This window comes from Pteropus medius, unplaced genomic scaffold (genome assembly GCF_902729225.1).
Source record: "Pteropus medius unplaced genomic scaffold, Ma_sr-lr_union100, whole genome shotgun sequence".
Lineage (NCBI taxonomy): Eukaryota > Metazoa > Chordata > Mammalia > Chiroptera > Pteropodidae > Pteropus > Pteropus medius.
In genome coordinates this window covers 17,071,225-17,090,364 of record NW_024354875.1, presented here as the reverse complement: position 1 = coordinate 17,090,364, position 19,140 = coordinate 17,071,225, and the positions used below count along the sequence as shown (strand labels likewise).

Here is a 19,140-nt window from a genome sequence, read left to right as displayed (position 1 = left end):
AATATTTCTATAGAATTTAAGTAACAACAAAGGTTTGTCATAAGTAAAATATTGGCAGTCCATGGAGAGATGTAGGTACAAATATTATTTTTTAGTTGACACAGTGTTTAAAATTTTCGAATTAAGTCGCCAAGGTTTTTAAACCAGAAAGTTTTGTGTACAAACCTAGGATTTCCCATTTCTCTCGAAAAATTAGAGGATAAGGCTCTGGAGGTGCATTAGCCCTGGCAATAATAACCTAGAGCTGAACTGAAGCTAATCCCTTCTAAATAGAAAATATGTCCCTTGGTTTGTCATACCACCTGACCTCCTGTTTAATTTCCTTATGTTACCTGCCTAGCCGCTTGACTCTGTCATCCTTAAGTTATATTTCTCCATCAGATCAATAAATAGAATAAACAGGGCCATATGGCTAGGGTTGCTGACTTCATCCCGGCCTTATTCTCAACAGGCTATTTACAAGGCTGACTTGGAATGGTTACGTGGGATTGGGTGGATGCCAAATGATTCCGTTTCCGTCAATCATGCCAAACACGCTGCGGATATCTTCAGTGAGGTATTCCAAGATTTTATCCTGCCATTCGGTGCATTTCCTAAGAGACCGAACAAATATATGTGAGCCAAAATGCAGTTATTCCATGTCGGCAATTTAAATAATTTCAATTGCTGTCATTTAAGCCAGGCATACATTTTTCCAAAATAATCCTATATTGTCGCTATGACATAATGGGTCTACATTCATAATAGAATGCCCAGCACCCTTATCGATGCTTGGAATTTTATAGATGGAAAATTTCTTTTTTTCAGAAATAGCAATACACTTGAGAGAAGTTTGTCCAGTTGAAAAAATTGTATTGAGTATTATGATACACGTAATGATATATTACATGACTTTGGGAGCTAAGCAAACCTGTTACTTTAAAATCTGTGGTAGATGTAAGGAGCCAACCCATTTGTTAAAAAATAAAATGCTAAGAAGAAAGTCAAATTGCTAAAAAGACGCCATTCAAATATGATGCTTTACACTTCTGGTAGAGAAAGGTCCTTAAATTTAGCATATCCTTCTCAGCTCACACAGGATCAGAGACTACAACTGTCTAAAAGATATTTTCTTTCCCATAGAAAAAATATCGCACAAAAATAGAAACTCTGAACTTTACTCCTGTGGATGACAGAGTTGATTACGTGACAGCGAAACAAAGTGGTGAGATCCTAAATGATGTAAGTACATGTCTGCGGTTCTAAACTTGCCCAATCATGAAGAAGTTTTTTTTCAAAGCTTTTTCACCTACTTATACTTGGCAATACAATTATTGTCTGAGATATAGATTGTAATCATTGATGCTAGCATTTGCTTACATTGTGTTCTTAGCATCAAGTAACTTATTCCCTTGCCTCTCATTTCTAGATTAAATATCGGAAAAATTGGAATGACACCAAATCAAAGTATACCCTCACAGAGACCCCTCTGCTGCTCACTGCCCAGGAGGCAGCCCGGATACTGGACCAGGTATGGGTCTTACCCGGATGCCTTGGACTTTGCGTGGGGATGGAGGACCATAACATAGTTGTCGGAAATATCTGTACACAACATACTCCTCCACTCTGACTCCTTGGTGTAACTCTTTGTTGTGGCCCTCTGTCTTCTAGCACCTCTACAAAGAAGGCTGGGAGAAACAAAAAGCCACAGGTTACATTTTGCCTCCAGATGCTGTGCCATTTGTTCATGCGCATCACTCTAGTGATGTTCAGAGTGAGGTAATTCATCTTGATATGAGTGCGCGTTGCAAAAGCTGGACCTTGCCCATCAGAGAACCCAGTTATGCTAAGGCATAGCATGGTGGACTGTTCCTTGTTGGCTCGGCAGGCCTGCTGGGTTTGGGGGTGGTTGGAGTACGTGCTCCCTTCTAGTCTTTTTCCCATGGGCTTTCAGCATTTTTTCTACCCTTGGCTTCTTTAAACGCTATTATTTGCGTTCTTTACTTTTTTAAAATTTATTTTTTAATCGAGGTATAATTGACATATAACATTATATTAGTTTCAAGTGTACAACATAATGATTCAATATTTGTATATTTTTCAAAATGATCTCCACAATAAGTCTAGTTAACATCCATCACCATCTTCACTTTTTCCTCTATTCCCTGGTTTTTCTAAAACCTCTAGACCTTTAGATAGAACAGAATTAGACTTAGAAAACAAATACAGGTTTTCTATTTTAAAACTGATATTTAAATTGATATTTCCTCATTCTTAAAATTTATTTCAGTGCTTTTTTATTATTTCTTCTCGGGGTGGGGGGTGTGTGACACAAAAAGCTGGGAGGCTGAATTTGCTGATGTTTAAAGTCCCTTTTGCCCTGTGTACTTATCAAAGCTAATGGAATCTCTGTGCTTCTTCCCACCAGCTGAAATACAAAGCTGAACATGTAAAACAAAAAGGTCATTATGTTGGTGTTCCAACCATGAGAGATGATCCTAAACTGGTTTGGTTTGAGCATGCGGGCCAGATTCAGAATGACAGACTATACAAGGAGGACTATCATAAAACAAAGACCAAAATCAATATACCTGGTGACATGATGTCGGTGTTGGCCGCCAAGGAGGGGCAGACCCTTGTCAGTGATATTGATTACCGTAATTACCTGCACCAATGGACATGCCATCCAGACCAAAACGATGTTATTCAGGCAAAAATGGCCTATGAACTACAGAGTGATGTAAGCGCCTTTTGTTTCTTAATTAACTAGAAAAGTATGGTATACTCTGAGAATGATAAGCAGCATTCCAGAACCACCAGTCTTTGAAACTTGGAGCCATAAATATTTAGTTTTTTCCAAGAAGGGAATTGAAGCTTGATGCGATGTGGAGAAAGACTGGGCGCAGTGACTGGGTGACAGCTTTGCCTTCTGGCTGTGCATTTCTGAATAACTTTCAAAGTCAATTTTTTTGAAACTCTGGTGTTTCTATACTATTGGCATCAGCAACTCCTCATTCATATTTGCGTGAAAAATTATCAACTCACTTAAAATAATGATGAGCTTTGGTGGGAATTAAGATTGAGTTGGGATTTCGACAACATTTCATAATAGCATAGTGAAGTACCTGGGACTGCCCCATTCTTGCTTTGCCAAGCACTTCATTCTGCAAGGCATTAATGAAGCAAAACAAAAACAAAAGGGACACAAACTACTGATGAGCTACATGAAGGCCCAGAATTTCTGACGCAGAGCTTTGGTGAAGCTAGGGAAAGAATGCGACTTAGGCCTTGTACTGAAGCCTGAATCAATATCTCTACCTGACACCAGCAGTCTGTAGGAAACTGAAACATGATGCATCAACATGATGCTCAGGTGCACAAAGGAGCTGACCTACCTGCATCTTCTCATCATCATCAAAACAAAAACAGGAAGTCAAAGCTTACCTGTAGCACAGGGTCTGGAATTAAACCTCCCACCTCACTGACCCATGCAGCAGGAAGGCTATCGTGGAACTTTAATCAGATTAGTGACTCCGCTTCATCTGGTATGGGCGGGTTGGGAGAATCCAGGAGCTAGGTGGGGAAGGTGAGAGACAGGCTTGACCAGAGGGTTGCCTCCTCCTACCCTACAGCACATGAGCATTTACTTATGTAATTTCCTTTATTCTGGATGTACCTCATATTTCTATATTACTAAATACACTAAGTCCATCTAAAATTTCAACCTCCTTGGTATAACCTTTGTTTATACTCATTGCTGAAAACAACAGCCCCCTGCCCTTACTTCCCATAGCACCTGAGTGGTCTTGACCTCACAGCACTTACCACTTTCCACTTTGTAAAGGACTTCTCTCTATGTCTAGATCTTCTTTATACTTATCCCTCAAAGCACCTAGCACAGTACTTCATACATAGGAAGAGGTTCCAGAAATATTGCTTAAGTGAACAGATAAAATCATAATTGGATCAATGAGACAATAATCATGGGAGGAAATCCTTTAAAACCTGAAAAAAAAAATATTTCTAATCTGCTGTCTGTAACCTTGTTCTGAGTCATTTATTCCCGCATCATATCTCTCTTCCTGCTCTCAGAACATCTACAAAGCCGACCTGGAATGGCTCCGAGGCATTGGCTGGATCCCCCTGGATTCTGTGGACCATGTGAGGGTTACTAAAAACCAAGAAATGATGAATCAGGTACAAAAGCCTATTCTTCTTACCTAATACCTGGCCTCCTTACCTGCCATGTGGGAATAGGTACCCTGTAGGGGGAGACCTGTCTTCATCTCTGTGTCTTTGCAGGTAAAATATAAGAAAGCTGCTCTTGACAACCATCCTAACTTCACAAGTGTGGTAGATCCTCCAGAGATTGTTTTGGCCAAGATTAACTCAGTCAATCAAAGTGATGTAAGTTTGCTATGTGTACAATGAGGCATATAGACTGGGAGCTAGTGGTATATCGCTGAACAGATTGGCTTAACTCCAGATAATTGCTTGTAAGAAAATGAGATTGGAGGATTATAAAATGATCTTTGGGAAAGAATGTCTTAAAAGCCACTATTAAGTGGTATAATTATACCCGCTTTTAGACAGTATCCATATTCTTGTCCAAAATTATTCTATTATATTAGCTGAAGGACTGAAATTCAACCAGGTAGTTCATTTTAATCTCTTCATGTAGACTGATTATTATCTTGCTGGGTAGATCCTATGAAACTTTAAAAATACATTTGTAGTAAGGTTTTGTTTGGTTTTCTCTCCTTAGGTAAAATATAAAGAAACATTTAATAAATTACTAAAGGGCAAGTATATATTTTCTCCAGATACACCATATATCACCCACTCCAAAGACATGGGAAAGCTCTACAGTACCGTAAGTTCTATTTATGTGACATACAAGTCAGTTCCTAATTGTAAACTCTTGTCAATATTCATGTTTTGGGATGATTTTGTGAACAACTGAACTTATAGTGAGATCAATTACTTTTTGTTGTATTTAGTCTTGTTTATTAAAATTAGCGTATTATTCAGAGAGAGTAACATTTATTCAGCTGGTATTTTTTGAGCTGCTGTGATGTGCTAGGCCCTGTAGGAGGCACTGAAGAGCTAAAGCTCCATGAGACAAGCCCTTCAGGAGCTCACACAAGTGAGAGAGACAGACATACAAATGAATAGGTAGATAATAATGTAGCAAGTCCTGTACCAGCTACCAGAAAAAAAGAGAGGAAAGGCTGGCCCTCTTCGGCAATCATGTACAAACATCTCCAGCCAACAAATGGAGGATTTGTCCTCTAAAGTTTAGTTCAACTAGCTTAAAGGATGATGTATGTGTGCATGCTCAATGGGAAGCGATCTTTTGTGATTCTCTCCCTACCTGCTAATTTGTTTTGACTTTTATAACTGTAAATATAGTTAAACTCAGTATTAAAATGTCCCAGAATCTGTAGCTTTCCTGTGCAACAAGCCAAAAGATTATAACTTGTTAATAGGTACCAATGGCTCTAAATAAATATTTAAGCCTCACCTTTAAATATTTCACCTTGATTTTAACCAATTTCTTTTTAGTGGTATCTGAAAGAAATCGAAGGCAAACTTCCATTGACACAGATTTCTTTGTTCTAGATACTGTACAAAGGGGCATGGGAGGGGACCAAGGCCTATGGCTACACCTTGGATGAACGCTACATTCCTATTGTCGGAGCCAAGCACGCCGACTATGTGAACAGTGAGGTCAGTAGGACATTTTCCTCTCATAGGTTTGAGAGTCTTTATTGGGGAGCAAGGGGCTGGTTTAAAAATCCCAGTGGTTCTCAACGTGGCACCTACTTTACAGCTTAAATACAAAGAGACATTCGAGAAGCAGAAGGGTCACTACCTGGCTGGAAAAGAAATCAGTGAGTTCCCTGGTGTGGTTCATTGTCTGGATTTCCAAAAGATGAGGAGTGCGGTAAGCAAAGCTCACTTTGACTTTGTTTCTGATCTGCCTTTTGGTTTGAGGTTAGCGGGACGGAGAAGTGCGAATGAGTCAGTCTTGAGACTTTCCCCCATCCCTTGTGCGTGTTAGATGACTTTGAGCTTCCAGCCTCCCTCCTCCACTACCAAACACACAGTGAGGGCTCTGTACTTGACGACAAGGTCACTATTTACCTTGTATTATAAAAGGATGGGAAATTTTAAAAGAAGAATATATTAAAGTATCATTTTTTAACCTTAGTGTATACTAAATACACTGATCTATATTAGAAATAAGACTCTAAAAGAGATTGATCTGAATAATTTACATTTCTCTTTCTTATTTTTGTCTTTAAAAATGTTATTCTTTAGTTGAACTACAGAAGAGATTATGAGGACACCAAAGCAAATATCCATATCCCCAATGATATGATGAATCACGTGCTGGCTAAAAAATGCCAATACATCCTCAGCGACCTAGAGTACCGACACTACTTCCACCAGTGGACATCTCTTCCGGAAGAACCCAATGTTATACGGGCCCGAAACGCACAGGAGATCTTGAGTGATGTATGATGTCTTTTCTACAGCTAGACTTAATTACAGGCTTCAGGCAGCCCTGCCTTGGCCCCCATGCTTTTCAATACAAAATGGCATGAGTAACCACTTTTTGGTGTAAGAATCCCCCTGAGCCATGAGACACCTGTGTTAAATATTTAGTCTGTTTAATACTAGGCTAGGACTTAGCTATTGCTCTCCTCCTAAATTTCTTAGGCGAGAATGTTAAAGACTGCCCAGCTGCTGAGAGGCCCATCCTATGACCATGAAGCAGGCCCTGAGCATGGCCACAAGCTAATAGGAAATCATCAAAATGTTCAACTGTAAATTTAGTTAGTACCTATCATCTTTCACTGTTTCTTCTTCCTTGCAGAATGTGTATAAAGACGACTTGAATTGGCTGAAAGGCATTGGATGCTACGTTTGGGATACACCCCAGATCCTCCAAGCCAAGAAATCATACGACCTCCAGAGTCAGGTGAGCCCATCTTCCTAGATAGACTAGCTCACTGTGAATCAATGGAATCCATGGTGAGGTATTGGCAAGGTTGTCCTTGTGCCCAGACAGAGAAAGCTGCTCTGACAGTGCATGACCAAAGGGAACCAAAGACTTGCTGCCCGGTACAACCTCTCCTGGTGGCCTGCTCTAGTGCTGGACCTTCTCGGTTTGAGTCTCTCTATAGTTTAAGGCATTACACATTTCTAATGAAAAGTTATCTGGGAGGCGTTTCATAGTGAACTACTCTCAGCATCGATACCTTAGTTGATCAGGTTAACTTGCAGAGAGTAGAATGCAAATGCATACTTTGATCATGAGTAAGTAAGTTTTGAAGTAAAAAAATAGCTATTTGAAAAATCCCCCAGCATATGGCTCAGCTCTGATATGGCAAACTAATAAACTATCAAAATTAAAGGGTTGCTGTCAGGGGTGGGATATAGGCATGGAAAATATGACAAAAGGAAGGAGGCAAAAATCTAGACCCACTCTTAGTCAAGAGAAACTATTAGTTTTGGCAGCCATACAAAGTCTGCAAGACTGTATAGTGATAGCCTCTTCATTAGGATTAAAGCAGAAACCCACATCTAAGTTGGCGAAAACTGCTACAGCTGATGGCAGACCTGTATTGTACCATATTTGATGACTTTTGTTTTTCTTCACAGATACAATACACAGCGGCAGGTAAAGAAAATCTGCAAAATTATAATCTGGTCACCGATACACCCGTTTATTTGACTGCTCTTCAAAGCGGCATTAATGCCAGTGAGGTGCGTCTGTCTTATCTTCTTGTCCAGAACAAACGTCTTTACGTATTTTCAAACAGCAGAAATAATAACCCATCATTTTTTGTCTGTAGGTGAAATATAAAGAAAATTATCACCACAATAAGGACAAATATACGACAGTTGTAGAAACAGTGGATCATGACAGAATCAAGAATCTGAAGGAGCTTTACAGCAGTGTGAGTTGAGTTTTTCTTTTCTCTTGCATTTGAGTTGCCTTTTTTCCTCTTTGTAGACAATAAGAAAAGGGATAGGCACTCTACTTCCAAAGATTTGTCCAGTTTTTACCTGGACCTTCCAATTCCTACTTTACCTTATAAATTCTCCTACTCACAATTAAATAAGCCTTAATTTGAATATTACACTATTGCACACAGTTGACACAAGTTGAGCAACATCTTCCATTTTGCGGGCAGGTACTGTTGACATTATTCTTTCTTGACCCTGAATTTGTCCTTCTCTGGCTTTTCCAGTGGCCAGTGGTTTACAGCCCAACCAAAGCACTCTTTTTTTCCTCCTCTGAACTGATTAACACACATTTTTTAATCTTCATTTTGAAATAATTCAAGATTTACAGAAAAATTGCAAACATAGTACAGAGAATGCCCGCATAGTTTTCTCTGTAGTTCAGTTATCAAAACTAAGAAATTAACATTGTTGTAATGTTAATTATAGACTTTATCCAGACTTCACCAGTTTTTCCACTAAGGTGCTTTCTGTTCCCAAGGCCAGTCCAGGATCCCACATTGCATTTAGTTTTCATGACTCCTTAGTCTCCTTCAATCTGATCGTTTCTCAGTCTTTCCTTATCTTTTTCGGATCCTGACACCTTTGAAGAATACTGGTCAGTTATTTCGTAGAAATGTCCCTCATTTTATTTCATATGATGTTTTCTCAGGATTATATTGAGAGTATGCATTTTTGGCAAAAATAACACAGTAGTGATGTGCCCTTCTCAGTGCATCATAGCAGGTGGTTCATGATGTCAACTACAGGGGATGTTGACCTTCATCACTTGGTGAAGTTGCTCTCTGCCAAGCTTCTCCACTATAAAGTTGCTATTTTCCTCTTTATTATTAATAAATATCTTGAAGGAGATCTTTCGGAACTATGCAAATGTCCTATTTCTCCTCAGACTTTCTCTCACATCCAACTGCATATATTTTTTAAAACCGAGTTCATACTGATTTCTCCAATGCAATTCAACACCACAGGGTTCATTCTAGCCTTCTCCCTTTCTTGATCTATAACTTCTTTTTCCAACTTTGTAACTTTCTTTTTCCTTTTCGGTGAAAAGCCTGACTCTCATTATCTATGACATATTTACTTATTTGTGCAACCCTTGTATGCACATAAAGTAACTTCAGAATTGCTAACCTATACCCGTGAGAAACAAATTTACTAGAGTACAGTACTTTGTGTACAGTTATTTTTGTCTGTAGTCTTAGAGTATCCTGTCAAAATACCATTTTCTAAAATAAATTAGTTCTTTTCCTCCCCATTTCCTTCACTGTAGTCTTGGTATACATTTGTAACACAATTAGATCTATTTATTACAGTTTGTATTCCATTTTAGTCGCCTCCCTTATTCTAATTGATTTTTTATTTTAATTTATATACAGTAAATTTCATGATTTTTGGTATATAGTACTATGAGTTTTGATAAATATATAAAATCATGTATTCGCCACCACAGTCAAGATACAGAAAAATTCTGTATCACCTCAAATTTCCCTCCTGCTGCCTCTCTCCTCTCCCCTTTCCTATCCCTAGAGTTTTACCTTTTCCAAAATGTCATTTAAATGGAATTGTATAGTATGTAGCCATTAGGTTTGGCTACTTTTTCTTCGCCAAATGCATTTATGTATTATGTACATTGCTGCATAAATCATTAGTTTATTCTTTTTGTTGCAAAATGGTATCTCATTGCATAGACATACCACAGTTTATCCATTCACAGTTGAAGGACACTGGAGTTGTTTCCAGTTTTCACCAATTATTAATAAAGCAGCAACCTATGTTTGCATATAGCTTTTTGTCGTCATCTATCCTATGGCATATTTACTTCGTACATAAGTTTTTATTTCTCCTGGGTAAACAAATACCTAGGATTAGACATGAACATATTTTGAGCTCCCACTAGCTACATAAAAGTAGGGAAAAGTCAACAGGTTTTTTTTTTATAATGTTAGTGGTTTTCATCCTCCAGGAATTCTTAGACCTATAGGGAATGAATATAGTATCAAAAAATCTGATAACTGTTAAACTATGATAAGTACTATGGTAAAGAACAAAATAATGGATTATGAAATTACGCTCATGGTATTAAATCAGTTATTCACTTAAGAGTACTTGGATCCAACAGAGTGAGACTATCCGGAGATTGGTAGGGCATGTCTGAGGACAGAAATGGAGGAGGGGGAGGGAACCAGAATGCGTTTTTCCATATTCACAAGAAGATTTTTAACCCCTACAGAACGTGTACAAGGAGGCCTGGGATAAAGTGAAAGCCACCAGCTACATTCTGCCTTCCAGCACCATGTCCCTGACACATGCCAAGAGCCAGAAGGATCTGGTGAGCAAAGTAAGTCAAGTACAAATGTGATAGCCTTCTCATCCACTCTGTGCCCTCCCTTGCTGTCTACTCACAGGATTTTTCTGCCTGATACATGTGTTGCCCAAAAGTACCCCCAACATTTCCATAGGGTTATACCAGCGAGTAATTCTAGATGCTCAGTCGTCACAAATTCTGCGCACTTATTTCTTCCTCTCAAGGGCCCTGAAGTCTAGAGAGAATCACAAACACTTGCATGAAGGACACAGATGTGGCCTTTTAGGTTACCTGCCTACAAATAACATAGATAGATATACTATTACAGCCAGAAGTGAAGATAGGTGGAAGACATAATATACCATACAAAATAGACTCTTTTTAAATAGAATTATGTGGGCTGTAGTACAAAAACAAATCAATGAATGTGATAACTGGTTATTACACCAGCCTCGAATAAATGATTAAGAAGTAAATAATTATCTTTATAACTATGAAATATAAAAATTAAAAAATCTTTGAAAATCTGCTTTTTTAAAGCGGAAATTTTCTTAAGATAGACATGATTGCAAAAAATCCTAAATCACATGAGCTGTTTAAATATAATATAAAGTCTTATGACCTTTGCCCCATTATCCCTAAAATGTTCTTATGTAAAATCTTTTATTGTAAAATTTCCTGTAACTTTCAGTGCAGTTCTAATAAACACAGTTCTCTTTTAGAAACTTTACCTCTTTTAGAGACATTTACTTCTTAATTGTGAACATTTTGTATAACATTTTAGAACAATATTTCTCAAACTTTTTTAAGCAAAACCCACAGAGAGAAATTTATTTTATATTGCAAATTAACACACACACACCTGAAGTTTACGTAAGTTCTTTCTGACATGTTTTAACTTTAACGAAGAAGATTTACTGCTACACTAAAGACAATACACTCTAATCATTTCAATTATATTCTATTCATTTAAAAAGTTAGTGACCCAGTAAATTGACTTTACTACCCTCTAATGGACCTAGAGATGCATAGTTTTAAAAAAGATTTCATTAGATAGTATATGAAATTAATTTAATTCTTACCTGGAGGAAACTGAAACATATGACTTTGCCCAGCCCCAACTATTTGGAAGACTGCAAACAGACTAGCCCAAAGGAGTCAGCTTTTCATTTGGGAAGAAAAGTTTTGTAGGTAGGATTTTAGAAAGCTCAGCAGGGGCTTTTTCCTTTACTTATGAAAAAAAATTATAGGGGCAGGATTTTCGACAACATGTTTTTGGAACAAGGTGTGATACAACGAAATCAATTCCTTAAATGAAGATTCTAACAGTTTTTTTTAAAGCTCCTTTGAATACAGTCTTCCTTATAGATGAAGAATGAGTTAGATGTAAGGAGCAAGGGAATCAATGTTCTGGAAAATTCTGATGAGAATTTTGGTTGGTTTCTAGTTAGTGAAGAGCTTTGCAAGAATTCTAACACAAATACTTCCATCTCTCATATTTTTACTGAGATGTGGGCCCCTGAGTTGTGAGAATATTATTATCTGATCATGTGCTAGGAGATGATATCTTAGTCTCTGTAAGGGCATTACCTCTTGGTTCAAGAAATCATGCAGCATTAATTAATAGATAATATGGCTTATGAATGAAAAGTTGGTTTTCCCATAGAAATTGGTTGCACTGTATTTTTGGAAAACCTTATAGAAACTGAAACTCAAAAATTGTGTGTCTTAAGCGCCTGGCTTGCTGATTATTAAAAACAAAGAAATTCCTGAGCACACTTTTCATCTTTCACTTGTGATTAAGAAAAACAAAGCCATTATCACAGAAGAGATTATTTAAAAATTACATAATCTTTGAAATGAGTTAGTTGCAGTAGCAGTACAAGTACTAGTATTGGTATAAAAGTATTAAAAAACAGCAACTAAAATTGTATAGCTCTACAGTTTAAAAAGTACTTTCAGATATAGTCTGATGTAAGCCTCAGGATAACCTGTGGCAGGTATGACTGCTGTACCTCTACGTCTGTGCACAGATGAGGAAAGAAGCTCAGAGAAGTGGCGGCCCCAAGTTGGCTGGATCTCAGAGTCTCATGCTCTTATAACAATATAGATCCATTATCCCCCCAAATTGTGTTTCTTCCTTTGTGCTTTTTCTCTATAGAACAAATATCGGGAAGACTATGAAAAGTTCAAAGCTCTTTATACTTTACCAAAAAGTGTTGAAGATGATCCAAATACAGCACGATGTCTCAGAGTTGGCAAATTCAACATTGATGTAAGTAATTTCAAAGGGCTTACTTCAAATTGAAGCCAAGTGATACAGCCATCTATTATAAATAGAACATTTTCTATTAAACAATGCATGTGACATTGATTGTGCATAAGTGAAGAAGCTAAGCGTTATTTCAGCCCATGGTGCTTCCCCCACCCCTATGAATCTATAGAAAGTGTTGGAAAATTCCAGTCCCCACCCTGCCCCCAAATGATTGCTGTAAGTTGGTTTTCCTGACTACTCTGGTATATAAGAAAGCCGCGTGTCACCATGATGCTGAGAACAATTTCCTGTGTAACTGGCACATTATTTTAACTTCACAGCGCTTGTACAAGTCAGTTTACGAACAGAACAAGATGAAAATCCACACAGTGCCCGACATGGTAGAGATGGTTACTGCGAAGGATTCTCAGAAGAAAGTCAGTGAGATCGATTACCGCCTGCACCTCCATGAGTGGATTTGCCACCCTGACTTGAAAGTCAACAGTCACGTCAGAAAAGTCACAGATCAGATCAGCGACGTAAGCCCATTGCTTATAAATGTCCCCTCTCCCCAGCCCCACATGCCAATCCTAAAGAGAAACAAGCTCGCCTATTTCTTCACCTCAGCCTTCTTCCAGTATTGTTTTTTCTCTATACCATGGGTCTGATTGGAATTCAGAGCTGTCTCTGGAAACAAGGCTCTGTGTGCCAATGTTTCCATGGCACCCTTGGCCTCATTGCATAATGCTTTTAGTTTTTATTCTATGAAGTCATTCTTAGTCCAGAAGGTGCTCATCCTCAATCTTTGATGTTAAAGTTACAGTGAAATTTTATCTTGCTGATCCCCTTTATCTATTTCCATTCTCTAGATTGTGTACAAGGATGACCTCAACTGGTTGAAAGGCATTGGTTGCTACGTCTGGGACACTCCTGAAATTCTCCACGCCAAACATGCTTATGATCTACGCAATGACGTGAGTTGCCTGTTTGTTTGTTTGTTTGTTTGTTCGTTCTTTTTTAGTTTTGTCTTTTTTAAAGTATGTTTCCTTCCCTACGTAGTCTAGAGTCGAGGGGAGAGTATGTAAAGTATGGACGTTGTCACAGACCAGCTGTGTCTTACTTGGTTATTAGGATGGCTGAGCTGGAGAAAGATGCTAAGGAATAGAGATCAGCCATTTCACAGGGATGCATATAGCATTCTTATTCAACAATGCAGTTGAGCTGTCCCACTGTTCTCCTCTCCACCTTTTGGACTATTTTAGATATATTAGTGAGCTCATCATTTTGATTATAGGAAAATCTCATTTGTTAGGAGTTTGTGATGCTACAGACAGTATCTATTTGTAAAGAGGGGATTTTCTATGCAAATTAATACCATAATCAAGATTTCAGTAAGAAAGCTTTAGTGTTCCTAGAAGAACAATTATCAAACCTCCTAGAAGACTCTGGAAACTCCATAACAATAAGCATTGATTATCAAACCTCCTAGAAGACTCTGGAAACTCCATAACAATAAGCATTGATTATACGATTGTCATAAAATTCAAATGTGTCCTGGTCTGTTGAATAAGTGCTGATGAATGTAATAAGTGCCATGAGTTAAAAATAACCAAACTCTCTGTGAAAACTAGAAATTTCTAATATAATGAATGGTATAACACTGGTCTATTTTCTTCCTCTCGGCAGATCAAGTACAAAGCTCACGTGCAGAAAACAAGGAATGACTACAAATTGGTCATGGATACTCCAGTCTATGTTCAGGCAGTCCAAAGTGGGAAACAACTAAGTGATGTAAGTGCCCACAGGGGAAGTTACTGTGGACACTGATGAAGACAGAGCCACCATTCAAGCAGAAGTGGCAAAAACAAAAGACTGGGCTGTGCCTGGCTTTTTCTCATTGGGAAGCCAGAGTTCTAACTGGGAAACCAGAGTTGGTACCTTAGAAAGTACTTAAGATTCTGTTCTTGTTTCCTAAAACCCAATGTGTTCAAGTAGCTCCCTGGGGAGGAGTAATAAGTGATCTAAGTCTATAAAGTACTTGGTGTTTTAGAGCTTCCAAAGTTGCTTTTTGTATTGTCATATTACGGGCAACAGTTTATGTGTTACTGCCTAGACCTAATAAATTAGAGCTAACTGAAGTAGAATGAGAAGGAAGTAGGCTCTGAAGTTAGAAATGTGGATGGAGTCCAGCCTCAGCCACTCATAATCTACGAGGCTTGGGAAAAGCACATAACCCTCTGAGCCTCAGCATCCTTATCTGTATAATTGGAAAATGGATGGAAAATACTCATTATAATGCCTGACGCAAAGCAGGCAAAACAGGTACAAAGCTGCTCTGTTTTTATTCATCCACAGGTTAATAAATAAATATCATCCCACCGATAAATTAGAATATTGAGACCGATTATTCTGGAACTTGTAGTGGCAAAATGTCGACTCTTCCTCATGTCTGAGCTGACTCTTCCACTTATTTCTCAGTATGGAATCTATATACTGGTCCCATGGGACAAAGCACAATAATATATCAGAGTTCTCTGGGCAAAGGGAAGCAGATTACTTTTTTTTTTTTTAAGAGACTTGGGTTTCCATTTACTTAGCTTCTTTCTAACAATGCTGTCTGAATCAACTCACTCTGCTCTCTGCATCCAGGCTGTCTACCACTACGACTACGTGCACAGTGTCAGAGGCAAAGTGGCTCCGACTACAAAAACCGTGGATCTGGACCGGGCCCTTCATGCGTACAAGCTCCAGAGTGAGGTGGGCAGTGAGAACTCGACCAAGTGCCTGGCAGAAATCCAGAACACAGCTTATAAAGGCTAGGCCATTGGCCTCTAGAAGTGACCGCCACTTGGGCATTTTCTCAGCCTGGACTTGTAAATTGTAAATGTTGTTCTATATTGTCGATGCTGTTCCATTCACATGAGTTTTTTTAAAAAAGCAAGAACTAAAAAATCTCAGTGCATAGCCTGTCTTCCCTCTTGGCAGGGAGCAAGCAAGCAATGGGCATTTTTGGAGCAATGTTTACAAGTTACAATGAAGAGGGCCAACTACTACACTGCTCTCCAAAAGCATGAAATCAAGATGATGAAGACAAGGCATATAATCATAAAAGACTATTAACTATAAAAAATAAACCAGAAATTGCCGTTGGAATTCAGACGAGAAAGAACCTGGATCCCACTCTCATATTTAATATCGCTAGTCTGTGTTACCTGATGGTGCTACTTTGGTTTCAACCTTTAACACTACTCTCCTACATTGACTGTTAGAAGTAATTTACCTTTTAATATTTTAAATACGATTCTTACTCCTATAGCTACCCTGAAAGACAGACTATTTAAGGCCACAGACGGAAACTCCTTTCCACCTTCTGCCAGGAATATGAACATCCTGCCCACTTCATAGCCTGAGGGCAAGGCTGTGTTTAGGGAGGGGTGGTATTCCAAAGATGGTCTTATAATTATGACTGTCTCCAGGATTAGTGATGTCCTGAGTATCGCCTAAGGATGGGGTGGACAGCAAAGGTGACACTCGACTGCCTGTTTTCTCTACTTTTCCCAAATTCTTGCAAGATGCCGTGCAGTCAGCTAGGCATATGTTCTGAAGCATAGAATTATTTTCTATAAGCACCTTCAATTGTTGCTCTCTTTTCCTAAAACAATTGGTTAACAAGTAATCTGATTCATTGCCTGATTCTGAGAGCTTATTTAATTTCTCTGAAATCAGTTCAGTGGGCATAAGTATATTAAGTGTCTAATCAAAAACCTAATATGAGCTGGATATAGCTTGTTTGGCTTAGATCAGTTATTTGATGTATATGTCATTTAACCTGTTCTTCCTCATTCTGGCAGAATCTGTACCGAGGAGCTGGCCTGCGCTCCCTGCCCACTGGGTATAAGCTTCCAGTCGACACCCCTCACTTCAAACACTCCAAGGACATCCGATACATGAGTAGTTATGTGAGTGCTCATCTCCTCAGTTAAGATGGGGTCTAAATAGGGAGGTGGGCACTAATATTTATTAATAGCCTATTCTCATATCCCCATCCTACCTTGAAGGTTCAGCATGATAAAATTACAGGAGCTGAGGAGGAGGGCAGCACATTTGTTAGAAGTGCTGTGAATTGGCTTGCTCCTTTAGTTCAGCAATGCCTGATAGCCCAGTGGTTAGCAGAGGACTTTCATGGGATTGCCTCTGCGCAACTCAGTTACCTTGGCTCAGGGCTCATGGCTACCGTGATGCCTCTACTTCTCAGATGAATCCCAAGCCATGTACAGGAAATGCAAACTCACACAGCCACTACTGATGTGTGGCAATAGTATTGTCTTCCTTCTGTAAAGTTTCATTGAAACAGTATAACATCGCTGTGTATTTCTTTGAAAAGAAAGGACTTCTTGCCTAGCTACTGGCTCTGATACTTGTCTCACTACTTACCCTCTGTAACCATTTCATAGAAAGCTCAAAGGGGTAGATACTCTCTCACTACCTGTAGCTTGCCCAGGTGTTAGCTCTGACACCAACCTTCCCCACTTTTTAAAATTGCTAGGTGGGACTTGGTACATTTACCTCAAGGGCAAGGCCTAGAGAAGTTTTGGATATCCCAGGGACTCCGGCCTGCAGACCGTACCCACGAACCAGCTGAAAAAATAAACTCTCCCTTCCATGTTGCCCTTCAAAGTCCTGGGAATCGAACCTGTTGGCCAAGCAAGGTTCAATAGCCAGTGGCCCAATAACATGATTTCCAAAGCAGAGTCACAGATTTAATAATTTAACATGTAATTTTCTAATCTGCTCATAAAGCCATTCAGGCTTCAAAATATTCTCTTGTTTCTTCTCTGCATTTCCAAAATCACTAGCCATTTGGGACTAAAAATATAGATTTTTCTTGCATTTTGCATACCTGCCTACAAACAGATTTCATCCAGGCAACCTTGAATTTTATTCCTTTCTGGACCTGGCTTTATTAGCCAACAAAATAATTTTCAAGACTCGGATTGTTATGGAAATTATGTCAATGGATTTTCCTTATACTTAATGCTTAGAGAGTAATTTTCAAATGAAAGCGACAGCTCTTTTTTACTTGAGAAATGTAATGCTTCTCTTTGTTTACCAGTCAGTGATCTCATTCTGACTTTGCTTTTGCAGTTCAAGTACAAAGAAGTTTACGAACACATCAAGGCAAATGGGTATACACTTGGCCCCAATGATGTTCCTTTTGTCAATGTCCGGAGGGTCAACAATGTTACCAGTGAGGTACTGTGAGTGCTATCTCTGTGGGGAAAATATTGCTCTCCAAAGACCATGGCTTTGTTTGAAATGCATTAAGAATTAATTGTATTTCAGCTATAAACTTACATATCAGCAAGGAATAAGAGGGTCTTTTTTGTCATCATTTTGATACCGGTATCCCTTGACAATGTTTTACTATATTTGGCAATGCCATTGTAGAGATCCCATTCATAGATTATAATGCAAATTCATTCTTTCTTTTGACATTTGCATTCAAAAATCTTTAATAAGGTTGCATTTTAGTTTGACTCATGATCCTGATTTTCTGCATAAACTCTTGATTTTTGTATCTGATCCTACTTATAATCATCTGATAGAAAGTAGACTTTGTGCTCCAAATTCTTCGCCTCCATAAAATAAAGATTATTTCCTCTTTTCCCTAATCTCAATCATTTTCTATATTCTCAGTCTTTCTTCTCATGTCTCATTATGTAAAATATTTAATTGTTGATCAGCAACAGATGCCCTCATCATCCTGTACTAAACACTTGGTATGATTTTTTTCCAATGTAGAGGCTGTATCGACAACTGTACCACAAACTGAAAGACAAGATTCACACGACCCCCGACACGCCTGAAATCCGACAAGTCAAGAAGACACAAGAGGCTGTCAGTGAGGTGGGTATTTTCTTAGGAGAGAGGACAGGCCATGGAACCCAGGGATGAATGTCAACCATTCAGTCTCTAATGCATGTTTTTTGGCATTGTTTTCCTTTAGTTGATCTACAAATCCGACTTCTTCAAGATGCAGGGTCACATGATCTCAATGCCATACACACCCCATGTGCTCCACTGCCGCTACGTGGGAGACATCACTAGTGATGTGAGCATCTCGAAGGGCCTTTCTGGAAGACTCTTACCAAGAGACCCACTTGCATTCAGCATTTAAGCCAACCAGTGTTCTTTTAATAGTCTTTTCCACTGAGTACTTCTAAATTGATTGTACAACTTGAAAATGAAATAGTGAGGAAGCACATCCCTACTCCCGCCCCTTTAGGCAACTTCCTGCTGCCATTTTTTTCCCCCGGGGATGTTTTCTCCTAAAAGATCACTCCATTCTATGTAGGCTTTTCCTCCATTAGTACAATAATGAAATAATATCTGGGTTCTCTCCTCAGCTCAAGGTCAAAGATTTAAATTTAAAAAGCTATAATTTATTTGAGTGCAAGCAAACTCAGAGTACAGGGTGGGTATGTTGAACCAAAATGAAAGTAAGATCAAGAAAAATGTGTCGCTACTCTGTCTTACTTATTCTCGATTCGTATTTGGTCATGAC

At 38.7% G+C, this 19,140-nt stretch overlaps 1 protein-coding gene across 1 annotated transcript in view; it reads left to right on the top strand.

Annotated features, from left to right (window-relative positions):
• NEB (nebulin) overlaps nucleotides 1-19,140 on the top strand; it is a 191,705-nt gene that overhangs the window by 119,902 nt on the left and 52,663 nt on the right. Inside the window, exons 94-117 of the mRNA XM_039855663.1 lie at nucleotides 452-556; nucleotides 1,123-1,221; nucleotides 1,409-1,510; nucleotides 1,651-1,758; nucleotides 2,408-2,719; nucleotides 4,072-4,176; nucleotides 4,282-4,386; nucleotides 4,745-4,852; nucleotides 5,602-5,709; nucleotides 5,813-5,926; nucleotides 6,304-6,501; nucleotides 6,863-6,967; nucleotides 7,651-7,755; nucleotides 7,845-7,949; nucleotides 10,247-10,354; nucleotides 12,483-12,596; nucleotides 12,917-13,114; nucleotides 13,445-13,549; nucleotides 14,262-14,366; nucleotides 15,225-15,332; nucleotides 16,427-16,534; nucleotides 17,721-17,828; nucleotides 18,378-18,482; nucleotides 18,583-18,687. Coding sequence (XP_039711597.1) covers nucleotides 452-556; nucleotides 1,123-1,221; nucleotides 1,409-1,510; nucleotides 1,651-1,758; nucleotides 2,408-2,719; nucleotides 4,072-4,176; nucleotides 4,282-4,386; nucleotides 4,745-4,852; nucleotides 5,602-5,709; nucleotides 5,813-5,926; nucleotides 6,304-6,501; nucleotides 6,863-6,967; nucleotides 7,651-7,755; nucleotides 7,845-7,949; nucleotides 10,247-10,354; nucleotides 12,483-12,596; nucleotides 12,917-13,114; nucleotides 13,445-13,549; nucleotides 14,262-14,366; nucleotides 15,225-15,332; nucleotides 16,427-16,534; nucleotides 17,721-17,828; nucleotides 18,378-18,482; nucleotides 18,583-18,687 — 2,943 coding nt within the window. The remainder of the gene's footprint in view (nucleotides 1-451; nucleotides 557-1,122; nucleotides 1,222-1,408; nucleotides 1,511-1,650; nucleotides 1,759-2,407; nucleotides 2,720-4,071; nucleotides 4,177-4,281; nucleotides 4,387-4,744; nucleotides 4,853-5,601; nucleotides 5,710-5,812; nucleotides 5,927-6,303; nucleotides 6,502-6,862; nucleotides 6,968-7,650; nucleotides 7,756-7,844; nucleotides 7,950-10,246; nucleotides 10,355-12,482; nucleotides 12,597-12,916; nucleotides 13,115-13,444; nucleotides 13,550-14,261; nucleotides 14,367-15,224; nucleotides 15,333-16,426; nucleotides 16,535-17,720; nucleotides 17,829-18,377; nucleotides 18,483-18,582; nucleotides 18,688-19,140) is intronic.